Source organism: Camellia sinensis, chromosome 15, assembly GCF_055761805.1.
Source record: "Camellia sinensis isolate YWXY chromosome 15, ASM5576180v1, whole genome shotgun sequence".
Taxonomy (NCBI): Eukaryota; Viridiplantae; Streptophyta; class Magnoliopsida; order Ericales; family Theaceae; genus Camellia; species Camellia sinensis.
Window position 1 is genome coordinate 16713622 of NC_138975.1, and position 22403 is coordinate 16736024.

Sequence of the window (22403 nt, forward strand, 5' to 3'; positions counted from 1 at the left end):
CTACTGATACATCGGAATGAAGAAAAAGGCAGAGGCTAAGCCCTCTCCCTAGCAATACCTAGTATATTCGCAACCAAGAGGCTGCGTATCTCGACCAGCGACTCATTAACAACTAGCAAGTCTTCAGGTTGTACTGCTCTTAGCTTAGCCATGGCATCCGATGGTGCGTTACTATTTGATTGTTCTTTATAATTGCCTTGTCATTATGATGAGAGATAGAGTAATTCCCTTGTGGTTGTTGTTGTGGTTGGAATGGTATGGACAAGAGTATATATATGAGATGTAGGGAAGCCAAATGTGGGAACTAGGAAGTTAAAAGAGCTGTGGTCAAGGTATGTATGAAAATGAGAGTTAAGAAATGGAGGCAAAAATGGTTGGGATGAAAATATATATATATATATATATACATATGAAGGAATGATATGGGGATAAGTTAAAGGTAGAGACAAAGAGTTAATACCGTAATTATTTGATTTTTCTCAAGTGGGCTATCTATCTTGAGATAATAACTTTGGCTTGGTGGGCTCATTTTGGGGTCAATTTTGATAATTTAAGTCATTTAACTTTTAGAAATTGTTAAGTAGAAATTTATATAAAAAATCAAGATAACGAGATATCAGTAACCATATGTTTGAATTATATATGTATCACATAAAATGCATGACTATTTTTTAAATTATATGTGTCATTCATTTTTTTTTTTTAAATGTGATTCAAATATCTAGTTACTGATGTCTAATTACTTTATTTTTTACATAAATATTCTACTTAACGAATCTTAAAAAATAAATGATTTAAATTACCAAAGTCAATCCCAAAATAAGTCCACTAAGCCAAATTTATTTCTTAAGTTGAACCGCCAACTTGAAAGAATTCAAGCTCATATTGTAACTACCGTTAAAATTTCATAATTACTTGTAACTTTTGTGAGATTGATTAGGCCTCTTTTGAGTAGTACATAAATAAGTAGAAAATTGGCTTTTTTTGAGTCACACTATCTCTCTATTTTTTTGTATGTTTTTCTGTAATAAGTAAAAAAAAAAAAGAAGAAGCTTTAAACCATACTCAAAGCTAGGACTGTGCAAGATACTGCATAATCCGCTAAAATTGCATTGATTTGCATCAATCTGCACCGCTCTAACCGTTAACCATGGTTTAAATTTTAAAATTTATAATTTGCCTTCCAAACCGCTCCGCTCCGCTGTAGTTAATACATACATATATTTTAACTTCTAATGAAATATCAAAATAAAAATGAGTGTGAGAAAAAATTAAGATATAAAATTCATTACAAATTAGTAGTTATATATACGAAACATATTCTGTAAAATTACTTTGTGTTATATATATAAAAAATATTATACAAATTATAAATGTATGATAATTAGTTAGAATATTTTTCAATCCGCTAATCTGTTAAAAACCGTTCAAATCACAATTTGTCAATTTTCTAATCTGTCAATTCGCTATTCAATTTATAATTTTATTTTTAAACTGTCCGAATCGCACCGTACACACCCTTACTCAAAACAACCCTTATAATCTTATTGGACTAAATTGAGAAAATGTAATAGTTTAGGACTAAAACTTGCCTTGGGAAGTAGGAAAAAAACTAACTAATTGATTTTTTTTTTTTTTAAATACAAAAAAAAAAAAATAGGGAAGTAATTTGTTAACACCATAAATCTGCAATTTTATTATTTAGTTATTTTTTATATAATTGCAGAACATGTGACATCCTCCTACTCATTTGGAGGTTATGAGAAGTTATGAAATGTAGAAAGATGATGGAGAACAAAGTGGAGAATATGGAGCATGAAGTGGAGGTTGAAGGAAGTTATGGAAGATCATGGAGTATGAAATGGAAGAGGTGGAAGATTAGGTAGTTTTAGGTAGTTTTTTTCTACAAGTGTTTGCCTATAAATAGCCATTTATGGCTACATTGTAAAGGATCCAGAACTTAAATCAAAGACAATTGATTTCAATATTTCTTGTTATTTTTCTTATCTTAGGAGTAGTTTAACATACATTTATATTTCGAAACATTTATTTTCAGCATTTTCTTCAAAGCATTTTATGCACTTCCTTTTTGAAACATAGGAGTAGAGGTAAGTAATTATTACTTTGATTGTTTACTCAATCGTCTTTCTCTGTCCCTCATTCTTCTTTTAATTTTTCTGTTCTCTACACTTGGCAATTTTGAAGTTCTCTTTGTTGAGGCAAAAGAACCATCAACACAATCGCTTGATAATTGGCTTGAATTTAATCTGTAAGGGTTTTTCAATCTTTGCTGGCATGCTCGCATTTATGATATTTTCCTTTGAAGGAAAAATAAGCCAACAATTTTTGGCACGCCCGGTGGGACGTCAAGTGTAAGAAATAAAAAATGAATTGGATTTGTTCATTTCAAAAAGCCTAGATGAAATTTATTGGCGTAAACAAAAAAATTTGGATCTTTAAGAAGAGATCCATTTTCTTGATGAAATAAATTTTCATCCCTTACAATATTATTTGGTGGAAGAAAAAAGACACCATTTAATTAGAGAAATTCATCAACTAGATATGAAAATTCGCCAATGGAATGATGAGTTATCAACTCTCACTATCAAGTCTTTAACTGAGGCTTTAATGGCCGGAATTGGTGAATTTTTTTAGAATTTTTCCATGGTTAAAAATAGCAAAAGTAAAGAGTTGATTTCATCAATGGCTCGGAAGGTTCAAGAGTCTATTTTTAAATAGCCAAATTATGAAATTAACATAACGAAATAGCATGTTCTTGAGCCAAATTTGACTAAGAATGATGTTTCATGCATGGCTCGGGGAGTCTCAAAACCAATTTTTAGACAATCAAGTCATGAAAATAACATATCCATGGGTGATTTTCATAAGCCATTAATGGCTAACATGGAAAAACAACACATTTTGCCAAATAATTATGAAAATCAATTCGGCAAGAGTCATGTTTTTAAAACAAACATGGTCAAGAATAATGAACAAGCCACTGTTTATGAATTTAAAATTTTTGACATTTTTCAAAGTGTCAAAAAGTATGAATTTTCATGGTCACACTATACCATGACTTTTGTTGTTCGAAATCCATTTTGGATTTATAGATCACATCAAACCTTGACTTTGATGGAATGACTAACAAATAATATTTCATTATTGCAATATATTGAGCCAAAAATATTGTTATTAGTTGAACCATAAAACCATCACCATTTGGTTTTGTGGTTACCTTCGAAGCATGTCTCAAGACACTTCGAAGCATGTTATTCATTGAAATATCATTTTATAGCCATTAATAGCTAGTTAAAATGCCAAACTAATTTCATAGTAATCCAAGTCTTTGGATTTGGTTCAAAGAGATGTCGTGAGCACTTTCGAAGGACGACTTTGATCCTTTAGCAACATATGTGACTTTCGAAGGGCGATTTTATCATCAATAAACACCTTCGAAATGTAACATGGGACGAGAAAACTTTCAAAATGTGTACCTCCCTTCAAATATATGTAAAATGACAATTAATTTATTATCGAATAATGCCTATTTTTGGCATGATAATTGGTGGCTTTACTGATAGCCATTTTTATAGCCATTTGTTACATGAAAATGTAATTAGTATTCTACAAAAGTTGGTTCGAAGAACAATGGTTTTGGTGTCTTCGGAGAATTAATAATTGGTTTAAAGCATAAAATTAATATTTTCATTAATTATGTGTGAACCAAAACATACAAAATTTGAATAACCACAATGTTGGCCACAAGTTACTTCGAAAGCCCTTTTGCCATAATTTTGTAAGCTTCGAAGCACTCCATCTTGCATCAACAACAGCTTCGAAGAAAAAATAATGATGGTTGCGAACCTTCGAAGCTTTGCCGAATATTTCCAATGATATAATTCGTTATTTGTCGGCACTTTCGACCTTCGAATGATGATTTGGGTCCTCTATACCACATTCGAAGCTGGTTATTTACCATGTGTAATAGTTTGCTATGGTGAATCATTGGTTTTGTCTTGAAAATATGTGGTTCTCCTTCGAAGCTTTTCTGCAATAATATCCCTTCAATGCGTATATATATAATTCGCAACATCTAATAATAATTTCATGTTCATTCGAAGCACTTTATTAGTGTTATTATATCATTCGAAGTACTTTGTTGATATTATTCGAAGCACTTTTGTCACGACCCAAACCCGGCCCTATGGGTTTAGCATCGTAACCGGCCAGTAATCCAAGATTACCGAAGGCCTGCAGAACAGAAGAACAGTAAAACAGAGTACAGGGCCTGGCGGAAGCCAAAACAGTAAATAAACAATGTCCAATGAGCTGTGACAGTCTATATGCAAAAAGACTTTCATACATATATACATAATCAGTACAGAACAGTATGCACAAAATGCACAATCATTCAGACTAGGGACTCAACCCTTTACATCACAGTACAGTAAGCATTCGGTCTATACAAAACAGTAAGACAGTACAGAAGGGGGAATTGCAAAACACCCCTAAGCCTTAACACGATATGCTCGAAACCTCGTAGTGAGGCACATAGGCTGGCTTGACAAAACTGGAGTAACTCTGACGCTCCTAGCCGCGGTCTGGTGCCTGAACACCTACATATATATAAGAGCAGTGAGCTAAAGCCCAGTGAATAACATAATGCGTAAAGGGGTTAAGAATGAATGTCCTTACAGTATGAAAACAGTTCATTTAAACAGTATTTCAATCATTCAGTCAGTACAGTCATATGTGGTACATCCATTAGCATATCAGTACAGTAAACAGTAGGTCTTAAAAGACCGAGCAGTAATGATGGCCATCAGTCAGTAAACAGTAGTGGTTCCAACAAGGGAACCGACAGAGAATTCTGTCACAGTAACAGTAAACAGTAGGTGCTAAGGATGCCACAATACAGTTCAGAATATAGGACATACATTCATTCAGTTAACAGTAAATCAGTTCAAAAAATAGTACGGTTCAGTTGTTCAGAAGATAATCATTTGTGAACATATCTTTACACAATCGTTACTCACAGAGTTCTGGGTTACAGTATGCTAGAGCGTGCCTCCCCAGTCGCCAACCCTACACAGTTAACAAATGAACACACTAAGCTACGCAGCTGAGAAAGATAGTACCTTAATCCCTAATGCCTCGGTGTGTTCTACATCTATATCCTTAACAAGACGCCTTAAACTAGGCCTAAAAATGCCTAGAATGGGATGAGGATGCAAAGATGCACGTTTAAAAACAGTTTCAGAAGTTTCAGAAAAATAGAGTCCCGCTCGAGCGCGGTTTCCCCGCTCGAGCGGTCATGCAACAAAGGTACACCCTCGAGCGTCAACTTTTCCGCTCGAGCATACTGTAAAAGTACTGGATGGGTGAAATCTCCGCTCGACGGATGCTCGACGCCCGCTCGATCGTGAGACACATGCCTCCGTTCGAGCGCCTAATCCTCCGCTCGAGCGGACTGTAAAACAGTGCAGAGAAAATACTGGATGCTCGGATTCCACGCTCGAGCGTCACTAGTCCCCCGCTCGAGCGGAAGTGCAAACTCTGGAAAACCCAGATTGCACCTCCAAGCCAAAAACCAAGTTTTAACAACTCAAAACTTGACCTCTTGGGCTAAATTTCCAGAAGACATTTGTAAACACATAGTTAAACATGATTCAAAACTCAACTTTGAGAAATCAAAGCCCAAGGGTGTTTAATTCAAACTCAATTACAAACCATTTTTCAAGAACAAGATGAACATGCAAACATGCATGAATTCAAATCATTTTGAAGCTTCAATTTGATGCTCTAAAGAGCCAATTGATCCAAAAACAAGATGAAAACATGGACCATTACAAAATTATGGACATGCATGTACCATTTTATCATGAAATCAACTCACAATTCAACAATTCGAACATGTATGCATGAATTATGCTCTATATCAACATGTATGAACTAAAACATGACTTAGCTCTACAATTTAACATGGACCATGCACGAATTAGCTCAAACACAAGAATGAGAAGATGAAATCCTTACCTAAGTCTTGTATTCAAGGTTTGGGAGCTCAAATAGCAATCTACACTTCAATTACCAAGCAATTTTTCAAGATGAATCCAATTTCTCTCACTCTCTCCCTCTCTTCTCTCTTGGTCGGCTATGGCAAGGAGGAAGGCTGAGCAAATGTTTTGATTTAAGTGTGTACAAGGCTCAACATGTGTGAGGTAGTGACCACTAAGTGGTCTAATGGTAATTAAGTCAAACTTCAGCAATCTATCAATATTTAATCTAATTTAATCTTACCTACTCAGTTTTCAGATGAATACACCATAAAATCACATTAATTTTGAGGATTATAAAACATCAATCAATTCCCGGTTTGGCCGCCGATAAGGCCTTCAATTAGCAGTTTAAACATAAAACGTGAACAGATCAAGCAAACAATCAAACAGATAGAATACAGATTAACACACACACTCAGTCAATTCAGTTCCAGTTTTCAGTCAGTCAGTTCAGTACTTTAATCAGTTCAATTATCAGTCATAATCAGTTCAGTTTGACGGTAATCAATATTTATCGGTAAGCAGTGATGAGAGTTATTACAACTTTATTGCTTAGATTAGTCATGTGCTTGGTTCGACCCTTCAAAAATTCAAGTAAACATTATTTTTAAGGGACGCGGGGGTAATGTTAGCACCATATATCTGCAATTTTATTATTATTTATTTTTTATATAATTGCAGGACATGTGACATCCTCCTACTCATTTGGAGGTTATGAAAAGTTATGAAATGTGGAAAGATGATGGAGAACAAAGTGGAGAACATGGAGCATGAAGTGGAGGTTGAAGAAAATTATGGAAGATCATGGAGTATGAAATGGAGGCGATAGAAGATTAGGTAATTTTAGGTAGTTTTTTCCTACAAGTGTTTGCCTATAAATAGTCATTTACGGCTATATTGTAAAGGATCCAGAACTTAAATCAAAGACAATTGATTTCAATATTTACTGTCATTTTTCTTATCTTAGGAGTAGTTTAACATAGATTTATATTTTGAAGCATTTATTTTCAGTATTTTCTTCAAAGCATTTTATACATTTCCTTTTCGAAGTATAGGAGTAGAGGTAAGTAATTATTACTTTGATTGTTCACTCAATCGTCTTTCTCTGTCCATCATTCTTCTTTTAATTTTTTTGTTCTCTACACTTGGTAATTTTGAAATCTTCTTTGTTGAGGCAAAAAAATCGTCAATGCAATCACTTGATAATTGGCTTGAATTTAATCTGTAAGGGTTTTTCAATCTTTGCTGGTACGCTGACATTTATGATATTTTATTTCGTAAGAAAAATAAGCCAATATAATTTAATTCAAATAAATTAATAAACTGATTTTTTTTTTTCATGTTCTTAAAAGGGCCTAAACTATTAAAAATAGAACAATGCTACAGACTCCCCAGTGACGTGGCGCGGCGTCATTGACTGAAAACAAAAAAAATAAATAAAAAATAATTTTTTTTTTTATCCAATCAAGACCCTACACACACGACCCCAGCACCCCTATTGAGAGTCGGAGGCATTTTCCTTAAAAATAAGACCTAGATTAGAGGACAAAAGTATAAAATTACCCAAAAATCTGTGCTTGACCGCACGATTTATGGCAACAAGGACCAATAAGATCGCGCAGGTGAGCTAATCAGCCATTAAGCCAGTAACACTATCACACCTGCAAAAATAATAAATAAATAATTAAAAAAAGGAAAAAAAAAAAAAAAGAGGAGAGAGAGAGAGAGAGAGAATTATTGATAGATAGATAGAGAGGGAGAGGGAGAGAGAGAGAGAGAGAGAACAGTGTTTTGGTACCAAAGGCAAAGAGCGGTTTGCTACTCCAAATCTCATTTTTATCCTCGCACTTTAGAGAGAGAGAGAGAGAGAGAGGGAGAGTAGAGAGAGAAAATCTCAATCCATGTTTGAAGCCCTTTCTCTGATGTTCTCTCGACTTTGGAATGATTGAATCTGGAAAACCAACATTTTCCATGCATTTCTCGCCGATTCCGCAACCATGATCTCCTGACCAATCGCGATCGTCTTTTTATATATATATATATATATATATTTTTGATGCTCTGATTGGATTTTTGGTTTCGATTTCGCTCCTGTATTGTTTGGTCATTGATTTGTCCGCAGACATGAACGGTGGTGACGATGGAGGCGTCGCGGCAGCTCCGGCGGGTCCACCACCGCCGCTCGACTGGAAATTCTCTCAGGTCTTCGGTGAACGCACCGCCGGTGAAGAAGTTCAAGAAGGTATTTTACTTATTTCGTTTTTAAATTCTTTGGATCCGCTAATTTTTTTTGCGATTTAGGGTTCGTTTGATCTGTTTTCGATCATCGATTTATGAAATTATTGGATTTAGGTTTTGGAATTGGATATTGTATCGACTAATTTGGTAAATAAATCAATTGAGAGATGAACAGTGTGTTACTGGACTTGATGGAGTAACTGTTAGTTTCGCCTTTTTTTTTTTAAAGTGCATGTACTTGTTTTGCTATCAAAATTAGTGGATTTGAGTGTCAAATATGGAAAATAATATGCTTTAGTACGGATCTCTATAGCTAAATATTCATTCTTTGAATAGTGTGGCGGTGTTTGTTTATTGAATGGGCACTGTTTCAAGCTTTAGGTAAAGGATAAAGTGATTGTATAGCAGTTCAATTACAACAACGGTTGCTTTATGTTTGGCAGTAACTTGGGGTTAGTCTGTGTGCTTGAAATCTAGTGCCCAAGAAGAAGAGGGGGGTTTAGGGTATTGGGTTTGATGGAGATGCAGTAAGGTGACATTGGGCACATTTGACAAAAGTAATGGGTTTGCTAAACAATGGTCCAACAATCTACTACACATTGACAACATTGTTAGTTTCAGATATTCTGCGCTTGATTCTTAGTAAGAACAACAAAATTATTTAATTTCGCCGTGAGGTGTATGCGCCTTCATTTACCCCAAAGGGGGCCATATCGGCTTTGATGGATGCAGTAAGGTGGGGTTACTAAACGTTTGTCCAATAATCTTTATGCATGATGTACAATTGGTAGACTAAATGCTGAAGGAGACAATAGGGGAGAGGAAGAAGAAGATTGTTTGGTTTAAATGTGTATGTGCCTTCATGTACTCCTAAGGAGCAGTATCAGGTTTGATGGATGTAGTGAAGTGTCATCAGGCACATTTCTCATAGTAATGGGGTTGCTGAATGATGCTCCAACAATCTACTACACACTGACAAGATTGTTAATACCAGATTTTCCACTGCGTGTTTTCTTAGTCACACTTAATGCATAATATAGGGGGTGTTTGGGAACCCACTTTTGAGGCTAAATTAGCCTCGACACATTTTAAGCCAAAAAGTCTCAAAAATTCTCATCCAATGATTTATATTTAAAAAAAAAAAGAAAAAAAAAAAGCCAAGCTGGAGCAGTGGCAGCCCTACACTGTCATGACAGTGTGTAGGCTGGAAATTGCAGCAGCCTAGTCTTTGAGGCTAAAATGACGATTTTGCCGCTTTAAATTAATTTTGAAAAATTTGAGATTGGGGACAAAGTTGTCATTTTAACTTTAAACATCTTTTCAACACATTTTTCAATACAACAACTCAAATAAAAATCTAACCCAACTTCCCAAACACAAACACTAAAATAGTCTACTAAAATAGTCAAAAAACCTATAAAATAGCCACTTCCCAAACACCCACATAGAATGGGAGACTATACGCTAAGGGAGACAATAGGGTAGACGTGTGATCGGTTTCATTATGCAGAAGAAAGTAATTAGTCTTAGAAGAAATAGCTTTGTGACAAAATCACGGCTAAGTCTAGAGGTGAGACGGTAAGTGAAATGAATGTAGTATTGTTCTTTTTTTTGTTTTGTTTTGTTTTGTTTTCTGATTTGGAGTACCGTTATGCTTGATTTGGGATCTTCGAGCTGTGGACATCAGAACTAGATGTACTTGTGTATAAGCATGTTTCTATCTTTATATGGTTTTCATTAGCCATTACTCTTGTTCTGAGGGCCATTACAGTGGCTAGTTTTTTGGCAATTTCTATCAGCGCACCCCAAATGGCCAAATAGTTGGACATCCCAAAGATCAGTGCTTCCTGCTTCGTAACTCAACATCTAAACCAACTCCATTTTCTTGCTTTTAGGGCCATGACCTAGGCAACATTATGCGTCCAGGGAAAAAAAAGGTTTTTGCTGTGTTTGACAAAATGCAGACATACATCTTGATGCTTGAGAGATATTATATTGATTGCATTTCTAGCTAATACTTACAAAATGTGTTTGTATTTTATGGCAAACAAATGTAAGGTTGTGCCACTGTTTTATGTTTTCCTAACAAGTTTTTTGCACAGAGTTTGTCAACTTTCTGATTACTAGTATAATATAATAGTTTACCAAGGGTTTAATTTTGTCTCATCGTTGATGTGTGTAGTGATAGGATTGAATTTTTTCGCAATGTCACTGTTATTGAATGACAAGGAAATTACTATTTCATACTAATTGTTTCATCCAAAAGTCGTTAGACACTAAGTTGTGAAGAATATGGGGATAATTTTTTATTGGTGGTTTATCTGATTGGTACTTGGTAGTATGGCATTCAGGTTTATACTTATCAAGAAGAAAGCACTGCATATAGGATTGTGATTGAAGATTTGGCAATTTACTTAAGAGGCTGATTGCATGGACGAATAGTATGGTCTTTGCTAATTATTAGCTACAGGTTTTTATTAAGTTTTTATCATAGCTGTTGACAGTCAAACTTGCTAAGAATGTGATGTTTGTACAATTGATCTTTCTCGTTGGACTGAATTTGTATTGGGTATGGCTATAAACTTGGTTGTATAAATCAATTTGGCTGGTAATAAACTACAAGTTGCAAAAACATACCGGTTGCATAGTATTTGCTGTCTGGGAAATATGCAGAATGTGGTAAAATTAGGAGTGTTGCAATTACTTTGGTTAATTTAAGTGTACAAAAGTTATGCTTGAAGAACACCATGTTTTTTCATTTTGGAAATTTAGAATATCATGAAATTTCTGCATATAATTGGGGTATTATTGGTCTTGCTCCCAACATTTGCAAATGATTTGCATCCATAGATGTAGTAAAACTGTGTGTGTGTGTATAGTTGGATGTTTTCTTAAAGTTCAGTCGATTTTGCAAGATGGCTTCAAATGCAAAATTATTGTTTACATGGTAGTTGAAGGTAATAGTTCTCAGTGTATTTTGGTGGGCTCACAATAGGATTCCTAATCTGTTTGTTTTGAATGCTGCATTTAATTTTGCAGTTGATATCATTTCAGCAATTGAGTTTGATAAAACTGGTGACCACCTTGCTACTGGAGATCGTGGGGGTAGAGTGGTATTATTTGAGAGGACTGATACAAAGGATGTACGGTTGTGCAACTCTTTTGGGTCTAGTGAATCTGAATCTCATATACTACGTTACTGGTTCTTGTTTGTTGTAACAGTATAATATTTTTGTGCAATTTGATGTGTAGAGCGCAAGCCGAAGGGATCTAGAGAGGATGGATTATGCAATTAGTAGACATCCAGAGTTCCGTTATAAAACAGAGTTTCAGAGCCATGAACCTGAGGTATTTATTTTTACTAGTTCTCTTTATGCTTGTTGGATCAGGGTTGATTTAATTTATTCAGTGTTTGCATCTTTCTGCGTCCAGTTTGATTATCTTAAGAGCTTGGAAATTGAGGAGAAAATCAACAAGATCAGATGGTGCCAAACAGCTAATGGTGCTTTGTTTCTTTTATCCACAAATGATAAAACTATTAAATTTTGGAAGGTGAGAAGTTCGTTTGTTTTGCATATTTGATCTGCGGGTTCTGTGGTGGTTAATGTGTTGTGCTTTTCCGTCTAACTAATTTTTTAATTGGACCCTTATCTAACAAATTTGTAGATTTGCTTGGGTAGTTTTTTTAGGAACATTAGATTGAACGTTTTTTTTTCAATCAATATGCTTGATTATTTTCTTGGAAAATCTTTCAGTGATCTTCATTTGTAGCAATCATGTGCGTTTATTTTCAATTGTTTGTTCAAACTTTCCTCTCGTCTTGTGTTATGATTTTATATTTCTTCAAATTGCATATCATGGTACTTCTACGGTTGTTTTGGCATGCATGATGTCATGCCCAAAAAAGAAAAGAAAAAAACAAAAACAAAAAAGTTTTGGATGGTAAATCTTGTTTGATTTGATGTGCGATGCCATCTCAAGGCATAGTGGATTCTTGTAAGTGGGGCCAAGCAAATTAGTTTAGTTAAAAAATGTGAGATGTAGGAGATATAGGAGAGGAGATATAAAGTTAAGGGCGCACTGCACCTTTCATTTATTACCAAAATGTTTTGGTGCTTACAGTTGCTTGTTATGAATCTCATGCAATTGAATTTTGGCCGTAAACATGTAACTCGTAATTTCAAAATTTTGTGGTCATGGACTGTGTTTTGGTCATGCTGTGGTTCTCCTTGCATGTTTGTGGTTGTTTAAAGGGGTTTTACAAGTCAAGGTTTTAAAGTTCCGAGTTTGTCAATTTGGACTATTTGGTCTTTATAAGCTATGTACTTCTTTTAATTATAAAAATTCCTTTGGTTCATTGGAGAACAATTAACATATATATATATATATATATTCCTGCAATTCTGCACCTTAAGGATAGTGTGGTGCAATTCTTACCCTTTGGTGCTGCTACGTTAAGGGACTCTAGATACGTCTTCTCTTCAATTTCCTGCTCAAGATAAGTTTCTAACCCAGAACACACCCTGTTTTCTGTTTACATCCCTAGAACCAACAATGCCTTCTAATGCGTGCAAAATTATTTGGAGCTGGCCAAAAAATCCATTTGATGCTGTCTGACATTTTCTGTTAGAGTAGGATTTAAGAATATTTTTCTTTGTACTTGCCATCATCACTTATCTTTTTACACATGTAATCCCAATTCCCAAATCTAGAGAAATGAGAACAGTTGTGCCATTGTTGTAATTAGAAGGGCTATGCAAATGAATATCACATCTTATTAGTATAAAAATAACGCCCAATTAGTACACATTAATGTGTGTTTGGGAGGGGAAGATTGGGTACACAACTAATCTTTGGTATAGTGCACAAAGTGCCCTGAGACTTGAACCCATAACCTCAAGGTTACTAGGCCAAGGTTATTAGTATGAACTGTTATAATTTGAGTTGGGCTTTCCTATCTAATGGTGTTTTGTGTGGGCCCTCTAGTGTGGTCAAACCCAATGATCATAGATCCTGTAAATTTTTAATTGGATGTTCAATAGTGGTTGTGTTCTGGCAGCCCTCAAATGTGTCCACCATTTGAGCCTTAGTAGTTGTTTAGAAGCTTTGATTAATTTAATTGAGTTGTGAATATTTTTTGAAGCCTATTACAAAATTTCAGAAAAGTGAAAGGAATGCCAATTTTCTGTTGACCAAAGTTGATCTGTTGAATAAATTGAGGCCTTTATTTATGTTTTAGGCAAAAACTTTAAAGCCAGCTCCACCACCGCTTAGTTTTATATAACAGTCTATATTAGAGAAAGTGTACAACACTCAGTAAGTGGTTGTTACACTTATTTGACATATTTGACTCTGATTAATATCTCAAATATGTAGTAGATATCTGAATGAGACAGTTTTGTGTGTCTTTGATGGTTATGCCTCTCACTCAATGGCTCATATGTTAATTTCTTGAGCTCAACAGGTGCAAGAGAAGAAAGTGAAAAAAATTTCTGACATGAACATTGACCCTTTTAAAGCTGTTGGAAATGGCGGTGTTGCCAGTTCAAGTGGCTCTTCTAGCCCTAGACCATATCTTGCAAATGGAGGAAACCCAGATAAATCTTACCATTCTTTGAGCAATGACTTCTCATTCCCACCAGGGGGCATTCCGTCACTACATTTACCTGCGGTAGTTGTACTCATCTTTTTTTTTTTTGGTGGTTTTTTTCCTGCAGTAGTAACAGTTTTCAAAATAAATAATGTGTGAGTATTAGTGTCTTAGATTATGCCATCATTTCGACATTTCTCAAATTAACTTATTGAAAGAAATTTCTAAATTAGCCTGGCCATATTCTGAAACAAGCACATAGGAATTGTAGGAAAGGTCCAGAAAAATAAAATGAAAGGAAAGAAAAAAAGAAAAGAAAAGAAAAAGGAAGCAGCTAGGTTCAGTGAGTTGCACCTACGGTGCCTATCCTTAATCAAGATCAAGGTACAAGGATTGATGCAAGGTGCACAATCAGGAACCTGCAGATTGCAGACTTTGCCCTGGCACAACCTTTTATTTGACAGACTTAAGGCTATCAAAATTACTTTGTTTTGTTTTTAACTAATATGTAAATATGTACTTTATGTCTGTATGCAAGAGATTTCAATATGAACTCAATTAAAGAACAATATTTTTTTATTACAAGTAATCGTCATATAGATATGTATTTATGTGTGTTTATGAAACAGAAGTGAGACTACAGGATGGAGATTTTTGCTACAACCATTTTTATTTATTTTTCAAACTTGGACTATCAAAATTGCATTGTTTTGTCTTGCACTAATGTGTCTGCACATATGTCTATTTTTTTTCGTGCGAAGTAATTATCATATAATTTATTTATGTATGATAAAAAATATACACATTGGTATTTGGTACACTGTTGAAGTCAGTAACATTCATTTATTTCATTCATTGTTACAATTTGCAGGTAACCAGCCATGAGACTAGCCTTATGGCAAGATGTAGAAGGGTTTATGCTCATGCACATGACTATCATATTAATTCTATTTCAAATAACAGGTGGTTGATCCATAATTTTGAACTTTTATTGAAATGTTACTTTCCATTCTAATTGAATTGCTCTTTAACTTTTTGTAGTTGTTTCATGTTTGTTTACTATTTGGGTTGTCTCATGAGCTTAGAGTTGCTAGAATATACTGATAGCATGTTATTTTTCTCATTCCATTTTCTTCCATGACGAGGCAAAATTTATTTCCATTCTTTGTTCCTATCAGAAAGAATCTAGAATGTGATGAAGGATTTTTTTTTTACATGAGATCAAGAATTTAAATTCTACTGGTTTTTCATGGTTAGCATTTTTTTCTTTCTGTGTTACTTTTTTTTGTTTTGTGTGTGTGTGTGTGTGTGAGTCCTGTTTAATTAATTGCATTATTATTAATGAAGCCTCTAACTGGAGGTATAGAAAGAGGAAGAGGATGATTGACTGTCTTGGATTGAATTATGAGGATATGTCATATATTTTTATGTGTACATACATGGATACGTAATTATGTCTCTTTCTAACTGAAGACATGCTCTTTGGCTGTTTGTGTGGGCCTAAACTTTCCATGCAAGTATGATGAAATAAATACAGTGTGTTTTAATGACTGCGAGTGTTTTGCATGACAATAGCTGATTAGATTAGGTTATAGCTTGGTGGCATGGGCTCTATGTGGCATGCCATGCTCCTGTCAATCTCTCTACACCCAAAATCCCAAGCCTCTCTCCTTTAGAAATTATGAAAGGAAAGATGAAAGAACCAACCCCTGCCCACTTCTCTAAGATGATTGGTATCCAATTGAATTATATTTATTTACTGCTATACTTTTTCATGTTTACTTGTATTGAAGGTATGAAAGATGTATACGTCGTAGAACACCAAAAAATTGCAAAACTTCCAAGGGAATACTATAAATAAATGCTGAAATTATTGCGTAGTAATCAGGATTGGTAAGCAGAATAACTGTCTATTATGTGGAAGAAGAAAAAACCCCATAAGAGATTACTTTCTGTATAATCAGATAAATTTAACTGGCTAAAGCGGTTTATTGCTGCTCTTTTTTTAATTTATGTGGTGTTATTTTATCCTACTGGTCATTAACTTTATCCTGTGCGCATGAATGTTGTGATTTGGCTTGTGTTAGAATTTCAAAGTGCTATCTTCTACTTAGATTTTCACCAGTTAGATTATCAATACATGCTGGCTTTTAATTTTATGCAATTGTCTGGCTAAATCTTGCATCTGGAATTATCGGTGCAGAATAACTTTGTGGAGACCTTGTTTATGGTAGATTCTCTCTGGATTATATGTGCGCATTGTCTATGCTTTTAATTGTGTTTCTTTGTCTTTATTTTTTTTTTGTACTGTGTATAATCTTTGATTTTTCATATAATTTTACTGGGGTCAATTTGATATTCATAATTTGAAACTATTAGAAATGCATGCTGTTCAAATAGCGCCAAAAAAAAAAAAAAAAAACACACTTTACGTTCCTTTTTTATTCTGTGCCTGATATCAAGTCTGCTTCTCATCTATAGTATGGTTTTTGCAAAATTTAACTCTCTGTCTCTCTCTCTCTCTCTCATCTTCTAGTGATGGCGAAACATTTATATCAGCTGATGATCTGCGAATAAACCTTTGGAACTTGGAAATTAGCAATCAAAGTTTCAATATTGTTGATGTGAAGCCTGCAAACATGGAAGATCTAACTGGTATGGTCCTTAGCGTATTGATCCAAGCTTGCAAATTAAATCGCAATGTCTTTGAATGTTTTTTTTTTTAACATTTGCTTCCCATGTTGGTTTCCATTTATGATTCTTTCTTGGTTTTGGTTTTATGTGGGGTTGTTGCTTTGGTTATGCTTAGGAGATATGAGCCATACGACCATTTATATAATTCTTTTCAGAAGTTTTTCTACTTTCTTTTTGGCAATCCTATTTTTCTCTTCATGTGATATGAGGACTGGCTAGGGTGGGCTGTTCATTGAACATGAAAAACAATGTAATCAATATTTTTTTACCTCCACTAAGGTAACAGGCTATTGTGCTCTTTTTTAGGGAGGAATATAGTTTTTTTTTTTTTTTGAAGTGCAGTTCCTCATAAAACTCTAGTGTTTCCTGCTTTGGTAACCAGCCTGGGTTCCAAAAAATAGGTTGGTTTACAGTTTGGATTTCTAGAACTGCCTGTTAGCTTATTACTTCATGCATATTTTGGTTACTTAATAGGCAGATAGATGTAGGCGAATTTGTTTGATATTAATACAGGTTTAGGCCTTCAAATTAAATATAGCTATTTTGTTGCAGAGGTGATAACATCAGCGGAGTTTCATCCCAGCCATTGTAATATGTTGGCATATAGTAGTTCGAAAGGGTCAATTCGTCTTATTGATTTGCGGCAATCAGCTTTATGTGATACACATTCTAAATTGTAAGTTCCTCTGTGGTTTTGTATTGCTTTAATCATCCCCCAATTAAATAACAAGGTTGAAAGCAAACCTAGTGGTTGCCACCGTTGGAACTGTTGAGACTTCCTTGAAAAATAAATAAATAAATAAAAAGGGGGAAAAGAAGCATTGTTGTTTAGTTTCCTAATATGCACAAGAGTTACTTTCAAATGCTCTTTGGATGATTGGACAATGATATCCTTTGCATACAGGTTTGAGGAACAGGAGGCACCTGGTTCAAGATCTTTTTTCACTGAAATAATAGCGTCGATTTCAGATATTAAATTTGGAAAGGATGGAAGATATATACTTAGCCGTGATTACATGACTCTTAAGGTTTGAATCATTCTTGATAATAACATGAGCTTTTGTGTTTGGCACAAACCTGTCATGAATTTGCCGCTACTATATATGCATGTGTTGGGCTGCAGAGTATGGAGGACATGGGAAATGCACCTACACATTTCCTTCAGTTGCTTCTCGACTTAACTAACGTAGGAATGACGAATGTATTCCTAGTTCACCAAAAGTTTCATATTTCCCAAAATTTTCTTCTTGTTGCATGGGTATTTGTGAATGATCGCATTTATTCATGATTAAGATATGTGTAATGTTTCAACTTAATTTTTATCATAAATTAATGATGAATGAAACTTTAGTCATCCTGACATTTTGATTATTTTCTCCTACCCTTTCACCCAGTGACTAAACAAATCCTCTGCCTAGATAAGTCCTGACACACCCATCCTACAGCCATTAGTGCTGTAGAATATGATCACCTCACTTGACATGATTTGGATATTGACTAGGTCATTTGACTACGTTTTCCTGTTGTTGGTCATGTCTGTAAATGTAGTTACTGTTAATTCATTTGGTGGAAGATTGTTTTATGGACTCAAGATTCATATATCACACAAGGGTTTAGCATGCTTTGGTGTGAGATTTCCCTGTGGCTCTTCTATCCCTCAGGTAGTAGGTGGGGGTGTGGACATGGGCCTGCTAAACCCGGCCATAATTTATAGGACTTGGGATTATGGTTTAGGCCCATAGGGTTGGGTTGGGCAGATTTTTTAGGACCAATTATAATATATGCCGGGCTTGGGAAGAGTACTTCAAGCCCAGCCCGCCCCCCAGCACCCCACCCACAAACTGTTATTGGCCCTGTTTGGTAGAGCTGTGAGAAAGTGCTTATAGCTTATGCTTAAACAGCTTATAGCTTATAACTATGAACATAAGCTGATTTCTGACTTATAAATTAAGCATCTCCTGCCCCACTCAAAGAATAAGCTGATTTCTGACTTTCAAAAAGCTATAAGCTATAAGCTATATGCTAAACCAAACACATCAAAATAGCTTAAATTAAGCTGAAAGCTGAAATAAGCAGCTTTTAAGCTGCACCAAACAGGGCCAATGTGTGGTATGGGCCTGGCCCATGTCCACACCCAATAGTAGGACATAGAAACATGGCTTAGCACTCAGACATCTTGTTCCCTTTTATATTGCAATGTAAACTAAAGCATCCATACAACTACTGTGTCCATGATATGCAACATGTCCATGTCTATGATATGCGATTTTGATAGATCATTTGAAAATAAACCTGATATTTTATTGCTTCCATTGTCATACACTTTGGCCAAGTTTGTTTGTAGTATTAACTGGGGTAGAAAGTAGGGGAATACATGGGGTTCACCAAAGTTTTAATCCCATGTTTGATTGTTGGATAAGAAAGGGGGGATTGGATAAGAAAGAGGGGATTAAACGTGGTGGAACATCTTGGCCCTCCTGTTTTTAAGTCCATTGTTTATGTAGTCTGGTGTTAAAACTCTTTTAAGTTTAATACTGGTATGGGGAATTAAATGGAAAAATGGGTATTAAGTAATACCATAGGAATTGTGGTATTAGGGGGATTAGGCTTCTCTGTATTATTTTTCACCTTCATTTAATGGTCAAAAATAATTATATATTTTTATCTCATCCTAACCAAACATAATAGCCCCCTCAGTCTATCCAATCCTTTATTTTATCTATTTATCACATGGTATAACTTATCCCCCATAATTTAATTCATAATCCTATCATATGTACAATCTTTCATCCCATCTAGTCCCATGGTATAATTTATCGGCCACAATCCTATTAATAACAACATTATATCCAACCCCAAAAAAGGTTCAGAAATCAGGCGCTTATTCTTTAACGGGAACATCAAATGAAAATTTTGTTGTAAATGGCTGCAGATGCAAAGTTTGTCATTTAGACACACTAACTTAGCAGTAACGTCTGTGTTGGTTTGTGAAGGTTTTTCTTAATATTGTGGTTGTAAAATAAACATGTACATGTTATTTAAAGTTAGAAGTTGAGAAACTTGTCCAGGCTCCGCCATTGCAGATAATAGGGAGATCCTGCTGACTTGGAGGTTTGATTTACTGTACTGCCAGATCAACTGACTACTGCATTATGACCCAAGTGTGTTGTGGGTAGTCATTGTTCTAACAATTGCTCATGGTTTTGGAGTATGGGGTGATTGTGGTGCTCTGAGGTGGGAGTGACATTTCTCTTTTGTTTTGTTTAATGAGGTTTCCAATAGTAATTTTTGACGGTGAACTTGAACTACCGTTCTTTGGATTGGTGAAATTTGTAGCTTTCTTATTTCTATAAGACATTTATTGGAATGCCACTTTACAATGTGTAATTTTTAATGTAATTCAGTCTGCAGAAAGCTTACAGTGTAATACTGTATTGTACATGTGTTTTTATTGGCATATTGAAAAGTTCCATGCAATTAGTGTAGCTTGCATAATCTAAATGTTAAGGATTCTTGCCTGCTTGCAGATTTCTGCAAAAAACATGTTCTAGATTTGATAGCTTATATTCTAGTATTTTTTGATTGACTTTACTGTTCTTGCTGAAATCTGTTTTAATTGGTTTCAGTTATGGGATATCAATATGGATTCAGGTCCAGTTTCAACCTTCCAGGTTCACGAGTATCTTAGACCCAAGGTATTTTCTTTTTCTTTTCTTCAATCAGTCTGTATTCAATACTTTTTGCTGATTTGATATGTAATTGGCTTGAATTGCTTTTGTCCAGCTATGTGATCTGTATGAAAATGATTCCATCTTTGATAAATTTGAGTGTTGCTTGAGTGGTGAAGGGATGCGAGTGGCAACAGGTTCTTACAGGTCTGTTCACATATTTTTGTTGTATTTTTTATTGGTTGCCATTTACCTTTAGCCGTGCGTCTAATATTCAATTAATGTGGTCCTAGCAATCTGTTCCGTGTGTTCGGTTGTGCTGCGGGCAGTACTGAAGCAACTACTTTGGAAGCCAGCAAAAACCCTATGAGGTATCATTGACTAAAGTACTAGGTATCGGTTTAATGTTGATATCATCTTACAATACTAGTAACTATAGAAACGTTTACGTGCCATATAGGAAACAAGTGCAGACCCCTTCAAGGCCTTCCAGATCCCTTAGCAGTATAACACGTGTTGTCAGACGAGGTTCTCTCTCTCTCTCTCTCTCTCTCTCTCTCAACTTTCTTGCTGTTCATCAGTTTTGATTTGACACTTACAGTCTGTTTGGATCGAGTGATTTGGTGAGAAATAATAAGAAATGAAGAAAAGGAAGTATTTTTCTCATGTTTGGATTTTAAGTTGGGTGAGAAATGGGTGGGAAAAGAGAACTCTTAGGTTTTTTCACCAAAAGTGAAGAGATTTGGTGAAAAACAAAAGGATATTCCATTCATATCCTTGTATCACTTTGCTTTTTACTCATCCAAAACATGATAATGAGATAATACAATCATTTCTTTTCTTTTTTCACCTAGACGAGAGAAAACATCACTTCTTTTCTTTTCTCAGCCTGTGATCCAAATAGTGTTATTAGACACATGGGGGGCTTGTATTTCACTTCATTGTAAATATTGGAATATCCTTAAACAGGAGCAGAAAGCCCAGGAGTTGATGCAAATGGAAACTCTTTCGATTTCACTACAAAGTTGCTCCACCTGGCATGGCACCCAACTGAGAACTCAATCGCTTGTGCTGCTGCAAACAGCCTGTACATGTATTATGCATGAAGTTGATGGGGCACGGGAAGAAAATTATCATAGCTCGTTTAAACTTTTTTTGGGGTTGCTGTTGGAGAAAAATCTCTTTTCCATTTTGTGCCAACTGGTAGCACAAGGCTTCAATTTCTCACATTTCAAGCGCCTCATAAAATCGAAGTTTAGAAGTCGCGGTCAGAAAATCGATAACAAAGTAACTTGGTCTTTGTTCCTGGGCAAAGCAGATTTGCTTGCTTCCACCCCCGACTCGTCCAAATTTCTGATTCAGCATCAATTTCTTTTATTTTTTTTCCCTTTTCTTCTCGAAGGAAAGTTGCAGATGCGTTCTTTATTGTGTTGGGTTGAAATCGGGAAAATGTGATTGTAGTTTCTCCGACCACAGAAACTTAAGGATGTCCAGATACTTCTCTTTTGCCACTAGTTTTAAGATAAATGTAGTTTTACTGGGAAGAAGATGCTGCTAACATGCACGGTGCATCAAGCTTATTAATTTGTTTGGGTTACTGTTGAATTTTTATTTTTATTTTTATTAATTTTTTTTTAGGATATGATCTTACTCTGGTTTTGTTTTAGTTTTGCAATTCAAGTATTTTTTTTTATTTTGTAATTTAATAGATTTTTATTTTTGCTTGCATGGTTGCAAAATTTATTTCAGTTTTCGGGTAGTGTTCTTTCTGTGAATATGAATCAGAAGGCCTCCAGAATTAAGAATTAAGTGTCCATCTATTTTGCTTGTATCTGTATAATTGTGCTTATATTAAATTAGTTTGTTTGGACTGAAAATATTTTTTTTTAATTATTTTTTTGTATTTTTTGACGTATGAAAAGTGAAAGTTAATGGAAAATATGCACATTTTTTATGGTTAACAAAAGGTAAGTTTATTTTGGTAAAATATATTTTTCACTTTCAAAGGTAAAAAATATTTTTTGAACCAAAGTCCTATTAATATCACCCCACCAATACTGTTTATTCACTTTCATCTCCACACCATAACTATTACGGCTAGGAAAATGTTTGAGGGTCATAATTTTTGGGGTCATAATGGCTCAAAATTGT

At 34.9% G+C, this 22403-nt stretch overlaps 1 protein-coding gene across 3 annotated transcripts; it reads left to right on the forward strand.

The window, feature by feature from the left end:
• Positions 1-7702: 7702 nt before the first annotated feature.
• LOC114271233 (serine/threonine protein phosphatase 2A 55 kDa regulatory subunit B beta isoform) lies at positions 7703-21953 on the forward strand. Of its 3 annotated transcripts, none has more exons than XM_028212851.2 (14): positions 7703-8304; positions 11340-11443; positions 11553-11648; positions 11733-11852; positions 13765-13971; positions 14762-14853; positions 16427-16545; positions 17137-17260; positions 17489-17612; positions 20211-20279; positions 20368-20459; positions 20546-20623; positions 20713-20780; positions 21222-21953. In XM_028212851.2, exons 1-14 carry the CDS (start codon positions 8187-8189, stop codon positions 21356-21358), a joined length of 1548 nt encoding a protein of 515 aa, XP_028068652.2. In that variant the 5' UTR covers positions 7703-8186; the 3' UTR covers positions 21359-21953. The 3 variants fall into 3 exon arrangements, with proteins under 3 accessions (XP_028068652.2, XP_028068651.2, XP_028068654.2); XM_028212850.2 differs by having other exon boundaries at positions 7725-8304; positions 13765-13974; XM_028212853.2 differs by lacking the exon at positions 13765-13971 and having other exon boundaries at positions 7772-8304.
• Positions 21954-22403: the final 450 nt, after the last annotated feature.

What these genes read in the sequence shown, in the direction of transcription:
- LOC114271233 (XM_028212850.2), top strand. Translation starts at nt 8,187, where the DNA reads ATGAACGGTGGTGACGATGGAGGCGTCGCGGCAGCTCCGGCGGGTCCA. An exon ending in AAACTATTAAATTTTGGAAG is followed by an intron (nt 11,853 to 13,764) that starts GTGAGAAGTTCG and finishes TGAGCTCAACAG; the next exon opens with GTGCAAGAGAAGAAAGTGAA. An exon ending in GCCAGCAAAAACCCTATGAG is followed by an intron (nt 20,624 to 20,712) that starts GTATCATTGACT and finishes CGTGCCATATAG; the next exon opens with GAAACAAGTGCAGACCCCTT.